The sequence below is a fragment of the Anabrus simplex genome, chromosome 4, assembly GCF_040414725.1.
Source record: "Anabrus simplex isolate iqAnaSimp1 chromosome 4, ASM4041472v1, whole genome shotgun sequence".
NCBI classification, from domain to species: Eukaryota; Metazoa; Arthropoda; class Insecta; order Orthoptera; family Tettigoniidae; genus Anabrus; species Anabrus simplex.
In genome coordinates this window covers 161,071,743-161,094,059 of record NC_090268.1, presented here as the reverse complement: position 1 = coordinate 161,094,059, position 22,317 = coordinate 161,071,743, and the positions used below count along the sequence as shown (strand labels likewise).

General features: G+C 44.6%; 1 protein-coding gene across 1 annotated transcript in view; it reads left to right on the top strand.

Annotated features, from left to right (window-relative positions):
- Positions 1–21,190, top strand: part of LOC136871739 (uncharacterized) — a 67,962-nt gene extending 46,772 nt beyond the window's left edge. The window contains exons 3-5 of the mRNA XM_068227200.1: positions 14,438–14,628; positions 20,225–20,602; positions 21,088–21,190. Coding sequence (XP_068083301.1) covers positions 14,442–14,628; positions 20,225–20,424 — 387 coding nt within the window. The 5' untranslated portion in view covers positions 14,438–14,441 and the 3' untranslated portion in view covers positions 20,425–20,602; positions 21,088–21,190. The remainder of the gene's footprint in view (positions 1–14,437; positions 14,629–20,224; positions 20,603–21,087) is intronic.
- Positions 21,191–22,317: the final 1,127 nt, after the last annotated feature.

Here is a 22,317-nt window from a genome sequence, read left to right as displayed (position 1 = left end):
CTTAACATCAATGATGTCACTGATCTTCTCGATCAGCTTCCACTTCCCTTCCTCTTGTTGGGCGATTTCAATGCCCATCACCCCATCTGGGGCTCTGAGTCACCTTGCCCCCGGGGAAGAGAGCTGGAAACATTAGTAACAGAGCTGGATTTATGTATTTTGAACACAGGGGAACCAACACACTTCAGTGTACGTTACGGCACATATTCTCGCATAGACGTAAGTCTATGCAGCCGAACGTTGGTTCCGCTGTTTCGGTGGAACACACACGACGATCTTTGTGACAGTGACCATTTTCCCATAATTCTTACTTTGCTGAACCACAAATCCGTCGAGGCTCCCCCTCGATGGATTTTTAAACATGCTGATTGGCCAAAGTACACATCAGTCGCTGTCTTTCACGACAAAATCAGGCGGAACGTCGGCGAGGAAATAACTTACATCACCCAGGTTATTCTTGCTGCTGCTGAGGAGTCCATTCCGTTCTTCTCGGGGACTCCTCGCCGAAAGCTCGTTCCTTGGTGGAACGAAGACATAGCAGCAGCTATCAAAGAACGCCGTCGTGCTCACAGACATTACCGTAGACAGCCCACTGCGGCCAACTTGGTAACATTTAAGAAACTCCGCGCTAAGGCGCGAGTTCTTATTCGCCAAAGTAAGAAGGCTTCATGGGAGAGATCTGTGTCGTCTATGACGTCACATCCTCCATCATCTCAAGTGTGGACTAACCTTCGACGTATTTCGGGTATCCAAGGATCATCTTCTGTACCGGGAATTTCCATTGCAGGCAACATCGTCACTGAACCCCTCCTGATTGCTGACCATCTCGCTAGTCATTTCGCGGATGTATCTGGTTCCGGGAATTACCATCCTGATTTCCTCGCTCTGAAGCAGGAGGCGGAACGTTCTCACCTTAGTTTTGCCTCTCAAGCTTCAGAGGACTACAACGTGCCCTTTACGGAGTGGGAACTCCGCAGCGCCCTAACGCTTTGCAAGGACACGTCTCCTGGACCGGACAACATCCATAACCGGATGTTGAAACACCTTAGTGATGATAGTTTACTATATCTCCTTCGTGTGTTCAACCGAATCTGGATGGAGGGTGATTTTCCGTCTCAGTGGCGAGAGGGCATAGTCATTCCTGTCCTCAAGCCTGACAAAGATCCTAAGTATGCAGGAAGTTACAGACCGATTTGCCTTACAAACTGCCTGTGTAAGCTGTTTGAGAGGATGGTAAATCGCAGACTCGTGTGGTGTCTGGAGAAACAAGGACTCTTGTCCGAGTACCAATGTGGATTTAGAGCCGCTCGATCCACCACTGACCACTTGGTACGCCTGGAGAGCTCTATCCAGGATGCGTTTCTCCGCAAACAGCACTTGGTAGCTGTTTTCTTTGACTTAGAGAAGGCTTATGACACCTCATGGCTATATGGTATCCTTTCAGACCTGCATCAGTGGAGATTCCGAGGTAACTTGCCGGCGTTTATTGCGAATTTCTTGTCCCTCGGTCTATTCCGTGTCCGAGTAGGGAGGACATATTCGCAATACCACGTACAAGAAAATGGAGTCCCACAGGGATCGGTCCTTAGTGTCACTCTGTACGCGATTGCCATCAACGGCATTGTTGCTGCTGCTGGTCCAGCAGTTATACCGTCGTTATATGTGGACGATTTTGCTCTGCACTATAGCTCGCGTAATGTGGCAGTCGCAGAGCTACAATTACAACACGCTATTAGGAGGGTGGAGCAGTGGACCTTAGAACATGGCTTTCGGTTTTCTGCCGCAAAGACCTCTGTTGTCCAGTTTTGTCGTCAACGTACTCTTCACCCCCATCCTGAGCTTTATTTAGACAACGTCGTTCTTCCAGTTGTTGAGACTTACCGATTTCGTGGGCTCCTTTTTGATAGTAAATTATCGTGGGAGCCACACGTGCGGCAGTTAAAAGTGCAATGCACTAGGAGGCTTAATATCCTTAAGTTTCTTAGCAGCACTTCTTGGGGGGCTGACCGCACGGTGCTCCTGCGATTCTATCGGGCACACATTTTATCCCGGTTAGACTACGGCAGTGCAGCATATGGCTCCGCAAGACCAAGCGTTCTTGCGAAGCTGAACAGTATCCACCACAGCGGGGTTAGGTTGGCGACGGGAGCTTTTCGTACAAGCCCCATCGCTAGCCTGCTCGCTGAGTCTGGTGTGCCGCCTTTATATCTGAGGCGCCAGCAACTTCTACTTACATATGCTGCAAATTTGCGACAGATGCCACTTCATCCAAGCTATCCTTGCGTGTTCAACAATGGCAACCGTTTGCTGTACGCTGCTCGTCCTCGAGCGACGCGGCCGGTTGGGATACGCTTGGATAGCATTTCCGAATTGTTTGACGTACCTTCGGTTCCTTGCCTTGTCAGACAACCAAGTGGGGTACCTCCGTGGGTCGTACGACGACCTGAAATAATCCTGGATCTGCACACTGGCCCAAAGGAAAACACGGACCCTTCGATTTATCGGAGGCTCTTCCTGTCCGTTGTTGGCCGCTATCCAGGTTCAGTCGTCGTCTACACGGATGGTTCAAGGACAGATACGAAGGTGGGCTGTGCGTTCGTTGTTGGTAATGATAGGCTCCTTTTTGCTCTTCCGGCAACCTGTAGTGTGTACACAGCAGAGCTCTATGCTATCTGTGAGGCTCTGCGGTACGCACTGTACAATAATCGCCGCCACTTCCTTCTGTGTACTGACTCCTTGAGTTCGCTTCAGTCTATTGACACCTGTTTCCCTCGACACCCTCTAGTGCAGCGGATCCAGGACCTGCTGGCCGGGTGTTCGGATGCCGGCACCAGAATCACGTTTCTGTGGCTCCCAAGCCACATGGGCATAGAGGGAAACGAGTTAGTAGATCGGGCTGCCAAGGAGGCAGTTACACTGCCCCCGTTGCCTTTCAAGGTTCCAGCAAGTGATATTCGCTCCCAGCAGCGACATCTTGTTATGTCCCATTAGGAGATGGAGTGGCAGGCCATTCCACTTCCCAATAAGCTGAGAGCGATAAAGGGAACAACGAAGGTATGGAGGACTTCCCTTCGGGCTTCGCGGAGGGAAGCCGTGGTATTATGTCGTCTTCGGATCGGCCACGGTATCTTGACTCACTCGTATCTTTTGAAAGGAGAACCCCCTCCGGTGTGTACCTGCGGCGACCGTCTTACCGTGGTGCACATCCTTACGGAGTGTGTGGACCTGGTCGATCTGCGCCGTAGTCTTAACCTTCCGAGTACTATCTCCCTTATCTTGCGTGATGACGAGCAGTCAGCAGACCTCGTCGTCCGCTTTATGAGGGATAGTGGACTGTTTTATCTTGTGTGATGCTGTCCTTTGTCCTAGTGTGTTTTGTGTCACTTTCGCTTTTATCCCATTGACTTCATTTTAGTTTGTGTTGCGTATTTTAATGTGTTATTTTAACGTCTCTCGTAAATTATGTACTACCAGGCAATGCCTTTTCCTTTTGTTTTCCTGTATATTCTCTTATTTTATTAGAAAATTAGGCATTGCGTATTAGATCCACTGATTCTTTTAATCTCACCCTCATTTTTCTCCATCATCATTTTTTTAAACTTTAGTCAGTGGATATGTTTTAAAATTTTAACATCATCTCTCATGTCGTTTATCTCGTTCCATTAGGGGCCGATGACCTTCGATGTTAGGCCCCTTTAAACAACAAGCATCATCATCATCATCGTTTCTAGGTCTAACCTGACATGTTCCAGATGCAGTCGGAACTTCTCTAGTGCAAATAAAACTGCCAAACCCTCAAGTTCATAGATGGAATATTTGGCTCTTAGGGCGATAATGTCCTAGACGCATAGGCGATGGGTCGCCTTCCGAGTTCAGTTTCTTGAAGAAGCGCAGCAGCCACCGCCGATGACGTGGGGTCGGTTGAACAATGAATTCGTTCGAAATTAGCAAAGACCTCATTTCAGATCCTCAGAAGCAGCTTGCTGAGACGGTCCCCACTCAAATTTGACACCTTTCATACGGAGTAAGTTTAAGGGCGCAGCTCTGTTAACGAAGTTAGGAATACATTTCCTGAAGAAATTCAGAATGCCTATGAACCTGGCAGTACCTTTGATGTCCTTAGGAGGTTTGAAATCACGGATGACCTGTGTGCTGGAATGGTCGATAGAAACACCATCGGGCGACACAATATTCCCTAGGAATGACATAGAAGGCTTAGCAAAGGCTACTTGGATAATTTGACAGTAAACCCAGCTTTACGAAGGCGATTGAGTACCTCCTTTAGATGATGTAGGTTTTCTTCAAAGGTCTCAGAAAATACGACGACATCATCAAGATAGTGATACAAGTAATCAAATTTGATGTCGGAGGAGACCCTATCTAGCAGTCTAGTGAGCACAGCTGCCGCCGTGTGGAGTCCGAATGGTACACGCTTGTACTCGTACAAGTTCAAGTCCGTGGCAAAAGCCGTTAGATGTTTCGATTCTTCAGCTAGAGGCTTCTGGTTGTTCGCCTGATTAAGGTCTAAGATGGTAAAGAACTTGGCTTTCCGAAACCATGAAAAACAAGATTGAAGTTCGGAAAGAGGCAGAGATTGTAACACCTCCTTCCGATATAAAGCCCTATAGTCAATCACAGGCCTGAAGCCACCTCGGGGTTTCGGAACCAGGAAAATGAGCGATGAATACGCCGACTTAGAGGGTCGAATGATGCCATCCTTTAACATCTGATCAATGATCTCCCTGAGAGCCTTCATTTTAGGAAGAGAGAGCCTATGTGGTGGAAATCTGACCGGGATCGAATCAGTAACCTCAATCTTATATTCAATAAGGTCAGTAACACCAATTGTATCAGAAAATACATCGGGAAACGACTGACACAATTGACGAATACTATCAGGCTGTTCGTCAGGTAGATGTCTTAAGGTCTGACAACATCTCATCCTCGGTAGGCGAAACACATGAACATGATGCAGAACTACACTTAAGCAAAGGAACTTTACAGTTACTAGCAAATTTGAAGGTGCACGACTTGCTCTGAATGTCGAGCACCAGACCAGTAGAAGACATGAAATCAGCTCCCCAAATTACAGGGCACGACAAGTGTTTAGCCGCAAACAATTTTATTTTCCATGTGAAATTAGAAATACGAATTTTAGCAAGGATGAAACCCAAAATTTCTAATGGTGAAGAGTTAGCCGAAACGTATTGGACAGAAGATGAACAATAGTCAGGAAACTTACAAATGCTCTTCAATTTAGAATACCATTCAGCCGAAATTATAGAACACACGCTCCCAGAGTCTAATAGAGCAGTGACGGGTTCACTATTCAATTCAATTTTAAGAAATGGTACAAGTGCGGGGATCTCCGCCGCAATTCTGAGGCATTCTTTAGGGCATTCGAATGATGGATTAGAAGAACCCTTATCCTTACCCGAGCTTCCGTTGGGTTTAACAGGAGCTGAGCCTTGGGAAAATGACCCTGCCGGCTCAGCCGATGATACTAGTCACTTCCTATTATTGGAGTTCGCGGGGTTTTCACCAGAAGTTGAGCTGGGGGGGGGGCGCTATTGACATTAGGGCAATTATTGGCGAGGTGGGTAAGCGAGCCACATTTGAAACATCCTTGTGACGACCATGCTCCATTCTTTGTCCCACTCGATTTTATCACTGGGTACTTGTTACGTAGATGTTCCGTCGACCCACAAGCGTAGCATTTACGGGTGGTGAAAGTTTGGCGAGGTGAAGGCCGCAAATTATTAGAAGACCGAGGGGGTTCCTTCACAAGTCTTAAGGTGTCGGCGTACGTCACTCCTTCGGCTGAGTCTGCCATAGCCTCTAATTCTGAAACGTTTTGAGGGCGCTACGCAAAACACAGATACGTCTTATAGGGCGGGGAAATACCTTCAACAATCGTCTGCACAATTTGGTCTTCAGGGAAATGAAGAGCGAATACCCTCGTGTAAAACTTATCTTGGATGAAGTTTGCAAGATTTTCATTCAGTCGCTGTACTCTGAAATAGTACTTTTGGATTAATGATGACATGGCTCGAGCCGGAATGAAGTCGGCCAGCAGATGCGCGTGGAAGTCTTCTATGGAAGATTGCTCAGCTATTGAGGCTTTCACGGCCGGCGTTACAAATCATGTCAGCCTTTTCCGGGCTTGTAGGCCGTGGTCCAGGAGCGAGCGAATGTCCCGACGTTTCACCGAAGACTGCGTTCGGCATTGTCAAGGGTTCCGACTGACTTCGATAGCAGCGAAGCTCTCAGTGGAATGAAGTGGTGTTTCCACGAACCTGCTACGCAGGCGTAGCAGGGGGAGAGGTGATACTCCCACGTGGCGCTTCCCAGGTGGCGGATACGGGGGTCCTTACCGGCTTGCCGGCGGACTTGAGGGAAATAAAATACCTCTCGCGGACCAAACACACACCCCCTGTGGGTGGGGGAGGCTGACGAATAATACACCCACGGTATCCCCTGCCTGTCGTAAGAGGCGACTAAAAGGGGCGACCAAGGAATGATTGTATTAGAACCATGAAACTACTTTTGATTAGTAGCATCACGCGCGGAACACCATCGGTCGCTTTTACTTGCGAGTAGTACCACTCTGTTAGGTACTCCATAGTTTTGTGATTCGTAGCAATCGAGTGGGGTTCAGTGTGGGTTTCCAGTACCCGTGAATCGTGCCCATGTGTGCAACACCACAGGTCTGGGCGTTGCCTGTGAGTTGTACCCGTGTGAGCGACACCACGCGTCTGGGCGTAGCCTGTGAGTTGTACTACTATACGAGCGACACCGTAGGTCTGCGTTGCCAGTGATTAGTAACCACTCTTTAGGAACACCACGCGAATACCGGCGCCCGTGATTAGCACACCTAGGTGAAGAGCCTCATCGGTTTGCGTTGGCTATGAGTGGCGCCATTGTGTGAGAAACTCCATAGGTCTGCGTTACCTTTACGACGTACAATACTTGTTAGTACCTTAATGTTTGGAACACCGTGAGTTTACGCTACCTTTGATTAGTACCGCAGCTTGAGAAATATCATGGTTCTCCTTTACTACCGATAAGTGCCATTAGCATGATTGTGCTTTATAAGTGGTCCCTTGGTCACTAATACTATTATTTACAATCTTTTTTGAGTCTGATCCACTGTTTTTTCTTGTTTTTGTTGTGTTCATGTCCATCCATTCATTCTTTATGACTTTTTTTATTTTGGTCAGTTGATGCTTTTCATTTTTTTTTTGTTATCTCATTTCGTGCCATTAGGGGCCGATGACCTCGATGTTAAGCCCCTCTAAACAACAAGGATCATCATCATCATCATGAAGTGGTGTTCTTCTTCGTCTTGAGACGTTTTCATTCCCCGCTCGAAGGGCGGAGCGGGCCCCCTAGACGGTTAGGCCCTCTCTCGGGCCAGGAGCAGTGAAGAGAACAGTGTGAAGTGTGATTTGGGTAAGGTGGGTGATCGAAGATGCGTGTTGTTGAAGGAGAAATGATGCAGGTCTCTTTGGGTAGGGAGATGCGTTTTAAGGAGTGGCCGAAGTTTAGATAGGAGTTCCAAGATGTAAAATGAGGAGGTGAAGCGTGGCAGATATAGTGCAGAGGGAGGTGGTGAGAAGTCGGAGGAGTTCGGCTTGCGGTGGTGGTGGGAAGGAGGAGTGAATTGAAGGAGGAGGATATGGACGGACTTGTGGTGGAGGACGATATGGATGTGGTGGCCGGGATCGATGACGTGAGGCGGGCGGGGAGGGGAGTGGGAAGGTTCCACTTTCAGGCGTCGACCGTAGAGGCGTGCTCCGCTGGCGATGAGGCGTTGTACTTCGTCCGCAGTGGGCAGGTGGAGTCGGACTAGATAAGTTTGTCCCAAGGCATTCCATATACGAAAGACTCGACGAACAGGTATGTCTGTCAGGTTTAATTCAGTGAGTATGTCGTGGTCTGAGATTGCAGAATCCACGCCGCGAAGGACACAACTGTACATGGTGGTGCGATCTGGTGGTGGTGATGACTGTTCTCGAGTGGCTTCTGCAGTGGAGCGATCTGGTGGCGGCGACAGGGATGATGGTCCTGGTGTGGAATCGGCGGAGGAGGATGACTGTGGGACCCGTGGTGTTGCTGCGGCGTCGGTGTTGGGGGACGAACTGTTGAAGTAGCGGGGAGGGATGCGAAGGAAAGTAGGTGGATCAAGAGATGATGACAGAGGACGAATCGTTGTAGAAAGCGGTGAAAGATGGGAAAATGTTACTGTGGTGATAGGCAGGTGAGGATAAGCAAAGGCGGAGGACGTAGTGGTCGTGGTGGGGGTGGTGAGGGTGGTGGTATTGGCCATGTTAGTTAGAGCGTAGCGTAGGTTGGGGAGGCTGACTTCCAATGCGGTGTCGGCCATATGCTTTATTGGGGTTGGCAGAGAGCTTGAGTATAGGTGAAGAGCCCCCGGCCGAACAAAAATTAGGTTAGTTGACACGGAGTTCAAGTCCAGACTGAGAGGTCGATGAAAGACCCAAGTGGTGGTGTAATTCCACCTATTTATATAGTGCAGGATACGGTACGCTGCTCGTCTATTGGCCGCCATGGTGGGGGGAGGTCGCTGATTGGCTGTTCTTCGGCCAATGGTGAAAGCGTTAGGGAGCCCGGTGTACATTGACCTGCCTTGGCGGAGACAGGCAGCTGACCACACGTTGCTTTCTTCTGGCCTGCCACGGCTATCGTTTCCTTCGGGATTTAGAGCTTTCAGGACTGGAAATCAGGCTTTGTTTTCCCGTTTAGATTCCTCAGTCGGAACCCTTGACAATGCCGAACGCAGTCTTCGATGAAACTTCGAGACATACACTCGCTCCTGGACCACGGCGTACAAGACTGGAAAACGCTGCCATTTGCTCAGCTATTGCTTTAACTATCTTGTCCGAGAGGACACCTATATAGTAAGGGTAAATAATTTGAAGAATTTGGGAATGAGAGAGAGAAACACTTGAGCGTGATCTTGAAATTCAACAAGGAACCTGAGAAATGAAATTACTTCGTTAATGGAGTTTACTGAAAATGTACTCGTAGAAATTCCCCTAAGCAACATAGGCAATGGATGAGGCAAACTACTAAACTCAGGTGACATAATAAGTAACGGCATAGAAGGATAAGAAGTCTCTAACACCGCATTATTTAATAAGAAAGGTGGAATTTGTGTACGACGATCAGACTCGTTTTCTAATGGGGCAGACGTTCGTTGGGTTGCCACAGATTTCCTACTTTCTACAACTTTGGAAGACTCCTCCTCAGCAGACAAGTTGATTAAAGGGGGTTGATCGGTTTTGGGAGCAGCTGCCCCGGTCAACAATTGATTAACTCTATTTGACATTCCTGATAGATGGTCAAGTAAATTACTAGCCTCCTTAGCATGATCTTCTTTTAACTTTAGAGACAGTAGGTCCCTATCCCTATTATAAAAATGAACAATCTAGCCTGTACTCTTTTAAGTTGGTTAGCAGATGGATCGCTTATTTCAAAAAAACATACTATAAATGCTGATTCGGTGGTATTGTCGGTGATACTAGACAGAGCCTCATCAATTTCCTTTTCTCCCAAAATTGGGATACAAATAGGCAATTCTAGACATTCTTTAAGTTTGGCAGTATCTGCCGCAACCGTGCCTCGAGATTGAACATTTCTAATGATTAATTCATAAATCAATTCCTCCTTGCGCAAGTACTCGGGATGGAGGACTTCACGAGGGCCACACATGATGATAGAAAACTACAAATTTAGAAAAGAAAATTCCGGCGACCAAGAAAAATTCTTAGATTTCGGATCGGATCCTATGTTTAGCCCTCAAAAGAGGCTTAATTTAGACCCATTCAACCACGCTCTGCTAAAACTTGTTCCGGGGTTTGTGTGGAACGCTTAGAAGGTGAAAAAAGGTGAGGGCTTGAATGGGTCTAACTACAACATCAAGAATTGAATTAAAATTGTAAAAGGTTATATCTCTTTTAGAACTTCAAACTTAACAATTTTCACTGAATAAACATGATGAAACATCAGGTACAATGACAATTTCATTAATTGGAATATTCAAGATTCAGACCGTGACAATTCTGGGCTACAAGCCCCTAGGTTGCAAATTTACAATGGAAAGTTGTATTATTTAGTTAAGGGCAGAAATGCCCTAATTCAAAAACACTTGCTCCCAAAATACAACATCGAGCCTTCCCGTGGCACTCATTACTCCTACGAAATTGGGAAAAGAGCTAACAGGCACTCAGTTTCTTCTGGCCTACTCAAGGCAACATCAAAAAAAGGACAATATCTGGCCTCTCAAGGCACAATTTACCAATTGAAAATTTTATACGGGGGTGTCTAGTTCCCAACCTACAGGGCCTTTGCGAAAAAGAACAGGTTAAATAAACGGCCCGATAACAAACTGAATAATGATGACGATGATTGTTGTTTAAAGGGGCCTAACATCGAGGTCATCGGCCCCTAATGGCACGAAATCGATGACAAATTAAAAGCCAAAAATTCTCCACTGACCAGAATTCAAAACATGAGCACGAAGAATGAATGGATGGATATGAATTTAAAACAATCAGTGGATGCCACCCGCAATGCCTTACATTCATAGAAACTGACGGAAAAACAATAGCAGTACTGACCAAGGGACTGCTGCTAGGACATAATACTGAACCGAGGATGCTTGCAGTCTAAAGGGGGTCCAAAATCCAAGTTATCGGCCCCTCATAACGGCACTTATCGCTAAGAAAGTAGAACCATGGTATTTGTCATGTTGCGGTACTAATCAAAAGTAGCAGACTCTCGCGGTATTCCACACATTATGGAACTACTCACAGGTCATGAAATTCGGCATATAATACAGTCCTATGGTTTTACTCACATTGCTACGCCATTTACAGACAACGCAACCCTATGGTGTTCATCACATACGAGTACTAACCACAGGGACCTTCCCCTATCCCGTGGTGTTCCTCATATAGTGGGTACTAATCATAGGCAAGGCAGAACCATGGTAGCTATCATCCCATGGTCCTGCTCATATGGTGGTACTAATCACAGGTACTACAAAAGCCGACCGCACGGTGCTCCTGTGTGCTACTAATCACAAACCTATTTGGTACCTAATATAGGGGTACTACGCGCAAGTGAAAGCGACCCTTGGTGTTCTCCGCGTGGTGGTAATAATCACAAGTAGTTTCATAGTTCTAATACAATCATCCCTTGGTCGCCCCCTTTAGTCGCCTCTCACGACAGGCAGGTTATGCCGTGGGTGTATTATTCGTCTGCCTCCCCCACCCACAGGCGGTAGTGTGTTTGGTCCGCGAGAGGTAGTTTAATTCCGTCATGTCCGCCGGCAAGCTGGTTAGGACCCCCCTATCCGCCACGTGGGAGTATCAAACTGAATGGAGGCGTACACTGCACTCCCAGATAATGAAAAATTAAAACCTACAGGGCTCTCGGCCGATGAAACAGGGGCTAATCCCAAGCTACTAGAGGTGGCGCGCGTCGAAATAACGGTAATACATTACAGAAAAAAGGTAGCTAAATAACAGACACCTCAAACCAAGATGAAGGGGAGCTCTAGAGGGTAACTCACTCTCTATCCCCGATTTACAATTGAAGATTTTATGAAGTTTTTACATTAGCCGAAAGAAAAGTTACATTTTAGAAAAGTATTGTTACATAATTAAGGATTCGGACCTTCCCCTCGAATAAAGCTGCGGAGGTAGCAAGGATAGAATTTACGTGGCCATTACCTTATAGATGTTTTGCTGACCGAAGAAAGAGGCGGCCCAGCCTCCTGCGTTAACACCCACACACACACCCACACCCACACCCACACCCACACACTCACACACACACACAGAAAGACGATGATCAGTTGACGTTGACAAGGAAACATGAAAATAGCCTTAGTTTATATACGCTCAGGGAAGGTTCGAGAGAATTCAAGACTAATCAGAACACACCCTCTTAATGTTTATTGGTAGATTCAAAATGAACAAGTAATGCGAGATTGGTGGAAAATTAATTACCAACATTTATGATTGGTCCGATTCAAAACTGGCGGAAAAAAAGGATGTTTTGCCAATCCAAAAATAACGAACATAGATTCAGTTATAAAAACCTAGAAATACGAAACTTCTTTAAGTTATAAGTTCTTCCACCTTGCACCACAGTGCTCGATCAGAGTTTTTTGGTAGTGACATCTGTGGAAAAATGTCTAAACTTCTTGATGTATAGCCAACAAAACCAAGAGAAATTCAATCAGTTTAGGAAACTTCACGATCACACAATTCCTCAGTATTTTAGTAGTGAGACCTTCTGATTAAAGTTCTAACTTCATGCGGTATCAATTTCACTTTTTGACCGATAGAGGAGTTCATTAAGGCGCTTATTTTGAATGCGCGGCGTTGAGGTGTACCGCCCGGTACATTAACACTAAATGGAAATACAAAAAATAGTGGATTTATGAAAAGTTGGTATATAGGGTCCTTCTGAGATCACATGGAAAATAGAGGAAGAAATGGATGAAGATACATTGAAAAGCATTTAAAGGTAAGCATAATGAGAGAAGAAACGAGACATACTATGAACAAGTCTTCTTATTCATGTTGAACGGGCACATATGTACTGAAGTACATAATGCAGAATATGACCTATATGAAGTAAAATGGGAAGATTGTGTACTAAATTAAAAAGTGAAGCCGTGTACTGGCGGATGAGATGTTACGTGTTTTGAATGAAAGAAGAAAACTGCGTATACCGATATTTCAGCCTGGTAGAATCTCTGTCCATCGAGTGAAGTGAGTGGGGTCATTTTGCTACTTATGTTGTTCCTTCACACTCGCCACTTTTCTCCGGAAGGAAGAAGCCAGTCAGCACTTAGAAAAGATTGGGGTGTGCTTAATGAAACCTGCTATCAGGCGGTATGTCTTTTTCAGCGTGCGATCCATTTTACTATGGGAGAAAATATTTAATGTCATGATTTCTAATTATTGACAGGAGTACCCCCTGAGGGTGCGGGACGCAGATGAATACACCCACGGTATCACCTGCCTGTCGTAAGAGACGACTGAAAGGAGCCGCAGGGACTCACACCTTGGGAACGTGGGTTGGAGTCCATGGGGCCCTTAGCTGTCCTGGCATTGCTTCCACTTACTTGTGCCAGGCTCCTCACTTTCATCTATCCTGTCCGACCACCCTTAGTCAACTCTTGTTCTTTTTCGACCCCGACGGTATTAAAGCATTCGAGGCCTAGGGAATCTTTCATTTTCACGCCCTTCATGGCCCTTGCCTTTCTTCGCCCGTTACTTCATTTTCTCGAAATGACGGATCCCTTCTTTTTTCTCTCAGTCTACCCCGTGTGGGTGAGGGGCGCAGACGAAGAACACACCCACGGTATCCCCTCCCTGTGGTACGGGGCGACCAAGGGATGATTGTATTAAACCATGAAACTACTTGATATTAGTACCACCACGGATTTCTAAAACGAGGTTCAGGCCGTGGTTTCAAACCATGGCTTATTTAAACCGCGGCCGTGGTCTAAGTCCCTGTCCGATTTCTAAAACGTAGTCTGAACGTGGCCGAGGTTCTGAGCCGTGGTTTCAAGTATTACTCTCGGCAACTCTGTAGCGGAATCGACTTTTCGTCTTCCAACGGGCCGTGAGTGGCACGACCATTGACTTTTCGTAGTGCAATATGCCAAAAAACAATCGAAGAGCGGCTTCGCGAAGAGAAAATTGTGTTGCAGTCCTTCTCCATCAGATAATCTTTTGTGTACTATAGGAATTGGGTGCCGAGTGTCAAAACTCCACAAGTATTGTATGTGGAACAAACTCATATCCATTTCAAGAAGAATTTTTGCACATAGAATTTACAGTATCGTAAGTACATATTACACTTTTTATGATTTAATATAGTCTTCTGAATGTCCTTTATGTAGATAACTTCTTTCCTTTGTTTATTTCTTTTATTTTGCATTCAATATATATCATTAATAATAATATATTGAGCGATATTACGAAGTGAAAGAATGAGGTTACGAGTGGTGAGGTGAATTGTGTTTTACAGGTATTCTCATCGTGTTTATCACCATGTATGACTGTGTTACTGCTTGTTAAAATATGTAGCTGTTTGGAAATTAATCAAATGGCTGTATACTGCTTGATGCCTCACTGTAATAACATTCATATCTTTCTTCTGAATGTGGGAATCAGTATGCAGACAAGTATTTTTTCTGGTAGCTGTAACACCTCACGCCGTTTTATTTTCAGTATTCTAGTTTTGGTACATTTTACTTTTTTTATTCACTTGGAAGTTTTTTCTAAATGTTAGACGTTTTGTTTGACTGTTGATCAGCATACTTATTCTGCACCTATCCCAGTTAATTTACTGAATATATATATATATATAAAACTGTTTTAATTTTCAGGAAGATGGCCAAGTTCAACTGCCGAGAGAGAGAGTTGTTGGCAGAAATATGCAAAAACTATCCAATTCTAGCGGATATGGGTTACCACCTCGACACCGTAACGAAGAAGAAGGAGGCTTGGGTGAAAATCCAAGCCGAATTCAATTCAATGAATGCAGGGAAGCCTCCAAAAGATGTGCCTCAGCTAAAAGGTTTGCCAGATTTTTATCATAGTATAATAATAGGCTACATCAAAATATTTCGGATTGGTACTCAAGAACACTAACCCAAATTTAACCACAGGCAAGTTATTTCCTAAAATAATTCAGTGCATTATCTTACATTTGTACGTCTCTTATAAATGAACAATGTCATTACTCGACAACCTAGCATCGTCTTAGTCAGACAATTCTGATTAGCCTCTCAACGCTAAACCGCTTCCTATATTACACAACATATTTAGTGTATGAGAATTTCATGCTTAAAACTGAAGGGATTCTTCCAGAAGTATGTATCTCGGGTATTATATAGGTACAACTTCTTTTAACCCTCACCAGCGCAGGAACTGCTGTTTAATGTTGTCATTAGGGATGTAAGTAAGTTCTTGGTGACTGGTACCAACTGATGTAACATACACTGACTGACAGAGCAAATGCAACACCAAGAAGGAGTGGTCAGAACTTTATGCCAATTGCAGGGTAGACTGACGTCACTGAGGTATGCGCATGATGTGAAATGCGCCGCTGTGCTGCGCACGTAGCGAACGATAAATGGGACACGGCGTTGGCGAATGGCCCACTTCGTACCGTGATTTCTCAGCCGACAGTCATTGTAGAACGTGTTGTGCGTGTGCCACAGGACACGTGTATAGCTAAGAATGCCAGGCCGCCGTCAACGGAGGCATTTCCAGCAGACAGACGACTTTACGAGGGGTATGGTGATCGGGCTGAGAAGGGCAGGTTGGTCGCTTCGTCAAATCGCAGCCGATACCCATAGGGATGTGTCCACGGTGCAGCGCCTGTGGCGAAGATGGTTGGCGCAGGGACATGTGGCACGTGCGAGGGGTCCAGGCGCAGCCCGAGCGACGTCAGCACGCGAGGATCGGCGCATCCGCCGCCAAGCGGTGGCAGCCCCGCACGCCACGTCAACCGCCATTCTTCAGCATGTGCAAGACACCCTGGCTGTTCCAATATCGACCAGAACAATTTCCCGTCGATTGGTTGAAGGAGGCCTGCACTCCCGGCGTCCGCTCAGAAGACTACCATTGACTCCACAGCATAGACGTGCACGCCTGGCATGGTGCCGGGCTAGAGCGACTTGGATGAGGGAATGGCGGAACGTCGTGTTCTCCGATGTGTCACGCTTCTGTTCTGTCAGTGATAGTCACAGCAGACGAGTGTGGCGTCGGCGTGGAGAAAGGTCAAATCCGGCAGTAACTGTGGAGCGCCCTACCGCTAGACAACGCGGCATCATGGTTTGGGGCACTATTGCGTATGATTCCACGTCACCTCTAGTGCGTATTCAAGGCACGTTAAATGCCCACCGCTACGTGCAGCATGTGCTGCGGCCGGTGGCACTCCCGTACCTTCAGGGGCTGCCCAATGCTCTGTTTCAGCAGGATAATGCCCGCCCACACACTGCTCGCATCTCCCAACAGGCTCTACGAGGCGTACAGATGCTTCCGTGGCCAGCGTACTCTCCGGATCTCTCACCAATCGAACACGTGTGGGACCTCATTGGACGCCGTTTGCAAACTCTGCCCCAGCGTCGTACGGACGACCAACTGTGGCAAATGGTTGACAGAGAATGGAGAACCATCCCTCAGGACACCATCCGCACTCTTATTGACTCTGTACCTCGACGTGTTTCTGCGTGCATCGCCGCTCGCGGTGGTCCTACATCCTACTGAGTCGATGCCGTGCGCATTGTGTAACCTGCATATCGGTTTGAAATAAACATCAATTATTCGTCCGTGCCGTCTCTGTTTTTTCCCCAACTTTCATCCCTTTCGAACCACTCCTTCTTGGTGTTGCATTTGCTCTGTCAGTCAGTGTAATTAGTTCCTGGTACCAACTTCACTTAGATCCTAGTACCAGTTGGGCTGTTTTATTTATTCGTGGTTATTTGCTACGGTCATGAATTAATTCTTCGTTGCTATGGTAATCAACAAGGTATTGTTAAACATGGATGTTGTTCCGTACAGAGGTTGCTATGTCACAAGTACTGATTTTCGAGGGAACAAAGTATTCTTTAGATGCTCTCCAATAAGGAATGCTAAATTTGGTATAAATCTTCCTTCCATTCTCCTATGTACGTTAAACTTTGTTTATGTGTGTGTATGAAGTAATTTTTCAGCATTCATCTACCCTGGACCATTAAAAGTTTTACTTTTCAGAGGCATGGCTAGTCAGAAAATCATTTGACTGGATATGTTAGGTCCGGCTAGTGACAGAACCATTGGTCTTGATAGGTTAGGTCCGGCTAGTGACAGAACCATTGGTCTAGATAGGTTAGGTCTGGCTAGTGACAAAGCTACTGGTCTGGATAGGTTATGTCTGGCTAGTGACAAAACTGGTCTGGATAGGTTAGGTCCGGCTAGTGACAAAGCCATTGGTCTGTGATCAAGCTAACGTTACAAGCCACTAGGCCCTCTATTTCTTATTCATATTAAATCAGAAGTGGCGCAATCTGTGCTTTACAATGTTCAGATCCGTAATTACTGCATGGCTACCTCTCAACTATTTAAACATGTTATTTGTCTTTGGTATTCATATTTAATCATGGCTGGCGGTGGCACGAATTGACTCTGCCATTGGCTGAAGATTTGTCCTATGAAACGCCACTCCCATAATGCAAGACAGTGAGATATTATTAATTTTATATGCCTTTCCTTTCCATTCTTCGTCCGGACTACAATGATTATTGTTTTGTTGGTAACATTGCCTCATCGTTCTAGGTTTTTTTATACCGCCTATGTTGGTCATAACTTCTCGCTGTCTTGAATCTTAGCCTACAAGAAATACAAAGCCTGCTCACTCGCAGTGCTCCCTTTAGAAACAGTGTCCGCCTGGCAGTGCGCGCCTTGACCACTGCAGCGCTAGTATACCACCTCACATCAGCACTCGCTAGCATTGCAAACGGGTGTTAAAACCAGCACAAATTTACCTCTACACTATATTTCCTGTATATTATATACGTTACTACGCAGAATGAAGTAGAAAATAATAAATGTTCACCTTTTACCCCCAGGAGTTCAATTCAGCTGTGGATTTTCATTTCAAATAACACATATAACTGTCGACATTTATGTCTGGCATTTAAAAGGATATAAGGTCTGCACTAGATATTTTCACAATCGCACCTTAGATTTTCAGTAGAGATGGACGACTTTAACCATTTTCCTTGATATTTTTCTCATAAATTGTTTTTCTTCTCAAGAAGTATTCTCGGCGATACTCATCTGTCATGCCATCAGCGTAGTTAGTGACAGAGGGGCGCAGAAATTTCTGCGGTATTATTCTGCTTAGTTCGTCAGGATGATCACTTTTTCCACACTGTAGAATAGGATTTTTAGCAACAAGTGGCAACAGTATTTCGGTTAATGTTTTTGCTATTTTTGGACTGCCCAGCGTTACCGATATCATTTCGTCCGTTACTTGCCCCAGTTTCATCAGCAGTGAAACAAAACTTGGCTTCGGATACCTGAGACCACCTCTGTCTTTTATTTTTATTAATGACGTCAGTGGAGATGGACTCTGGATACTGCTAATTTTATCAACACACTCTTGACATGGCATGTGGTCTTCGACAACTGTTACCAAATACCCTCCAATATATGCCATTGCAGCACTCGACATAGAAAAGCTTGGTGCTCCTTCGGCTTCCTTTTGGATACTTTCCAGCTGTGTTTGAACATTTCTTGCTAACTCAGAATTCGTTGCTCCCGGTTCATCCGCGTGTGCGGTTTGTTCACTAACTAACGGTTGCAAAAGTTGGAAAAGATATATTTGATTTATTTTGTTCCGAAAATAAGAAGAAAACCATTTAGAAGCTTACAGGAGACCATTAATTCCTTTTCTGGTTATTTTTCACGAAAAACTGGAAGTTAAAAGGGAACTACTTATATGTCATGTCACTTTACGTTCCACAACTACTCCTCTCTTCTTCCTGTATAGACGAGCACATTAACTTACGCTCCTTGATAAGAATGGGCTGCTGCACTCTTCGAATATTCCAACGTTCAAATCACAGTTTCGACATTGGCAATTCTCAATGTGAGTTTCATGTAGAGTATACCACGGAAGTAATGAAGGTATGAGAGAGCCTTGAAGTCCTGGGGTACCTACTCCAATATTTGTGCCAAATGCGATGGCCATGACACCGAAGGAGTCTGGCATTGTTTATGCCTTCCCAAATAATATGCTAATGTTGACGGATCATGCAACTACTAAATAGTTTTATTCCTGCCCTGAAGAGGGAGACGGGCTTCCTAGACGTGACACCGTCTCTCGGGCCAAGAGATTTATATCGAAGATAATATTATTATCAGAACAGGAGCAATAATAATAATAATAATAATAATAATAATAATAATAATAATAATAATAATAATAATAATTAAGTAACCTAATTTTTGCCGTCACATGGTCTGCGTATTCACTGTACCATACCTTGTCTGCTTATCGCTTTAATCCATAATTCCCTAGTTGGCTCTTGGCAAAGGAATTCATGAAAACTAGTTCCAGAAATTTTATTTCTAGAGCCTTGTTTATAAAACGGTAGGCAACAGTACACCACTGTAATATAATTAACGTATTTTAACAATACGACGTCACCATTAAGCATACAACGTGTAGAAATACCGCCAACCGAGGTGTACATGTGAGGTTGAATTGCAGCGCCTCTAGCGGCAAGTATAGCATCCACAGGGCGGACAGCTATAAGTTGCTATTGGGCAGGCTTTGTATTCCTTGTAGGCTAAGCTTGAATTATGGAAGCAACGTTTCATTGGCATATTCAACAAATGGCAGGGTCGATTTGTGCCACTGTCAGCCATGATTATTATGTTACTTATCTAGCAGACGGAGGACATTTGAAATGATGCTTATGAATTGTAAAGTACTCTGTAGAAATATCTCAGGGCTGCCTAAATGTTGTGATTGATATAATAGTTGTAGTGATGACAAATTAAATTCCACGTATCTTCAAGACAATAAAATAGAGTAAATATAGTATTAATTGGGCAGTTTCATGTGTGACAGACAATAAGTGGTAGACTAGCTTAAGCATTTATTTCCTCTTCAAATATCAGTGGACAGGCATGTATTAGTCTGTTTTAGATTTGAGTAGGCCTGTAAAATTTAGTGACTGACATGATGAAAAAAAAACAACTCAAATTTATTGCAAGTTGAATCAACTGCAATCTTCCAGTGCAGGGAACTGAAATAATTTGTACTGTCACTGTAAGAAGGTAATTAATGCTTGCTTAATATGGACAAAGACATTGTTGAAATTAAAAACTTTTAGGAAGTTCAGAACCATACTTGTGACTCACAAAACAGTATAAAAGTGTTACCCAAAGGTACTTCCATTTGTAAATTAGCAACATTACTGGCAAAACTGGTATTTTGGAAGTACCATTTAAGTCTACTATAGAATTATTAAAACCTGGTCTTTGTATCTATAACCTCATCATTAGGAAAGTTTTCTGTTTTTTATTATTAGGAACCCATTTGATGACATAATTATGAAATTACTAATTATCTTACTGAACATTTCAAAAATTTGTAATTTTCATTTTGTGCACAGGTTTATGGAAAAGAATGAAGATAAAGGCAAAGGGCGACATCGACGCGCAGAGAAGGGATGCCAGACAAACTGGGGGAGGTCCACCGAAACCACCTCTGGGGAAACCCGAGCAGATCCTCTCGGAGATGTTCGGTGGCCAGTTTGATCCTTTGCCTGACACCATAGATGATGATGCTGGTGCATTTCAGTTACCTACATGATCAATAGACACAGACAACTTCGCTTTGGTACAGCAACATTACAGTTGTAGATAATGTATTCTAATTTTCTCCTTTTCCTTTCATTCTAGGAAGGACCTGGAGAAGAAGAGAGTTTGGGGGCAGAAGAAAGGATGCCGCAGGAAACTCCATCCTTTGAAACCCCAAGCAGGTCATCAAAGTATGTATATAAGTGTTCATTTTTATTTTAGAAATGACATTATTTTATAAGTTCTGCAGGGTATTGCCACTCGCCCAGTCCCTAGCGTTGCGAGCTTGTCCCCTGCCAAGCACTTTGCCGTGATGTACTTCTCGGCACTACACAAGTTCCCCTTCTTTGCAGTCTGCTAAGAGCTTTTTTTATCAGTGTGAGGGTCAGTTCAGTCAAGTGTTCATGTGTTTAGTGCTCAGTGTGTTGTTCCAATGTTATTTTCATTATGGAAGTGTGCGTATATACATAATCCCTTCATAAAATGCAGGAAATCTTGTGAGAAAACACTGACTCAGTGCCGGGCATGTGCCCGCATTGCGGCAAAGTGCTAGGCGGGAGAAAGGCTTGCAGTACAAGCGACTGGGCAAGCCACAATCCCCCCGCATGCTTAAAAGAATGTCCCTGTAGAATATGCACGGAATTTGATTAAAACTTCCAGTGCTTCTCTTTTTTAGGAGAAAGTGTAATGACCAGATGCTCCAGACAGAGCTCCTAGAGATGGCCAGACTGGAACACCAAAAAAAAAAATTAAAAAAAAAATGAAAATTTTGGAAATAAAGCAAAGGACGCAGGAAATGAAGCAGAGGAACCAGGAGTTATAATGTTTGTTATTGGAGCATCAGTTGAAAATAAAGAATATTTTACCATAAAACATGTTTTATTTTTATAAATAATAAATTTAGTACTGTACCTACTGAAGTATTCAAGCTCTTTAGGCTTTTTTAAGTTATGAAATTGGGCCGATGACCTTCGATGTTAGGCCCCTTTAAACAACAAGCAACAACAAGTTATGAAATTACCAGCATCAGCCTTGCACGCCACTGTGGTGATAGGTTCAATAGTGCCTTGTAGTCATGATCTAATTACAAGTGCCAGTACAGGACATGCCCGTGGCTAAGAGGTAGAGAGAGGTTGTGAGCTTGCATCCGGGAGAGAGTACGTTCGAATCCCACTATCGGCAGCCCTGAAAATGGTTTCCCGTGGTTTCCCATTTTCACACTAGGCAAATGCTGGGGCTGTACCTTAATTAAGGCCACGGCCGCTTCCTTCCAACTTCTACGCCTTTCCTATCCCATCTAAGACCTATCTGTCGGTGCGACGTAAAGCCCCTAGCAAAAAAAAAAGGAACCATATGAACTAGATTAGTTAGGCTGAGGGATTTATCTGAGACATTTCTCTACATTTTTTTTTTTTTTTTCTGAGCCTAAAGATTAAGATAATTTGAGCTATGAAAGTTTGCCCTTCTCCCCTTCCCTCTCCTTTCCAGTCATCCTCATGAGACTGAGTGCATCCAAAGGCATAGCCAAGTAGGGGTTAAACCCCCCCCCCTCCAGAAAAAACCACTTTTTACAAAATAAACAAACTGGCAATAACAAAGTTAAAAGTTGACTTGATGAGTTGGCTTTTTTGAACTTTTAAAGAGGCATAATTGTAAAAATGACAGATTTTTTAAATCTGTTTTCCAAGAGGCTTTGAAAGTTGGATTTTAGACTGCAATCTGATTATCAACATAATTCACTTGTATCAGTGTCCTTATAAAGACACTCGTGCATACACGCACAAGCACCTTCATTATGGTATTTCATTTTGTAAGTATCCCCCCAAATCAGTACATCCTGGCTATGCTACTAAGTGCATCCCATTTGCACCCAGGCATGCTTAATGAGGAGCTATTCCCATATCCT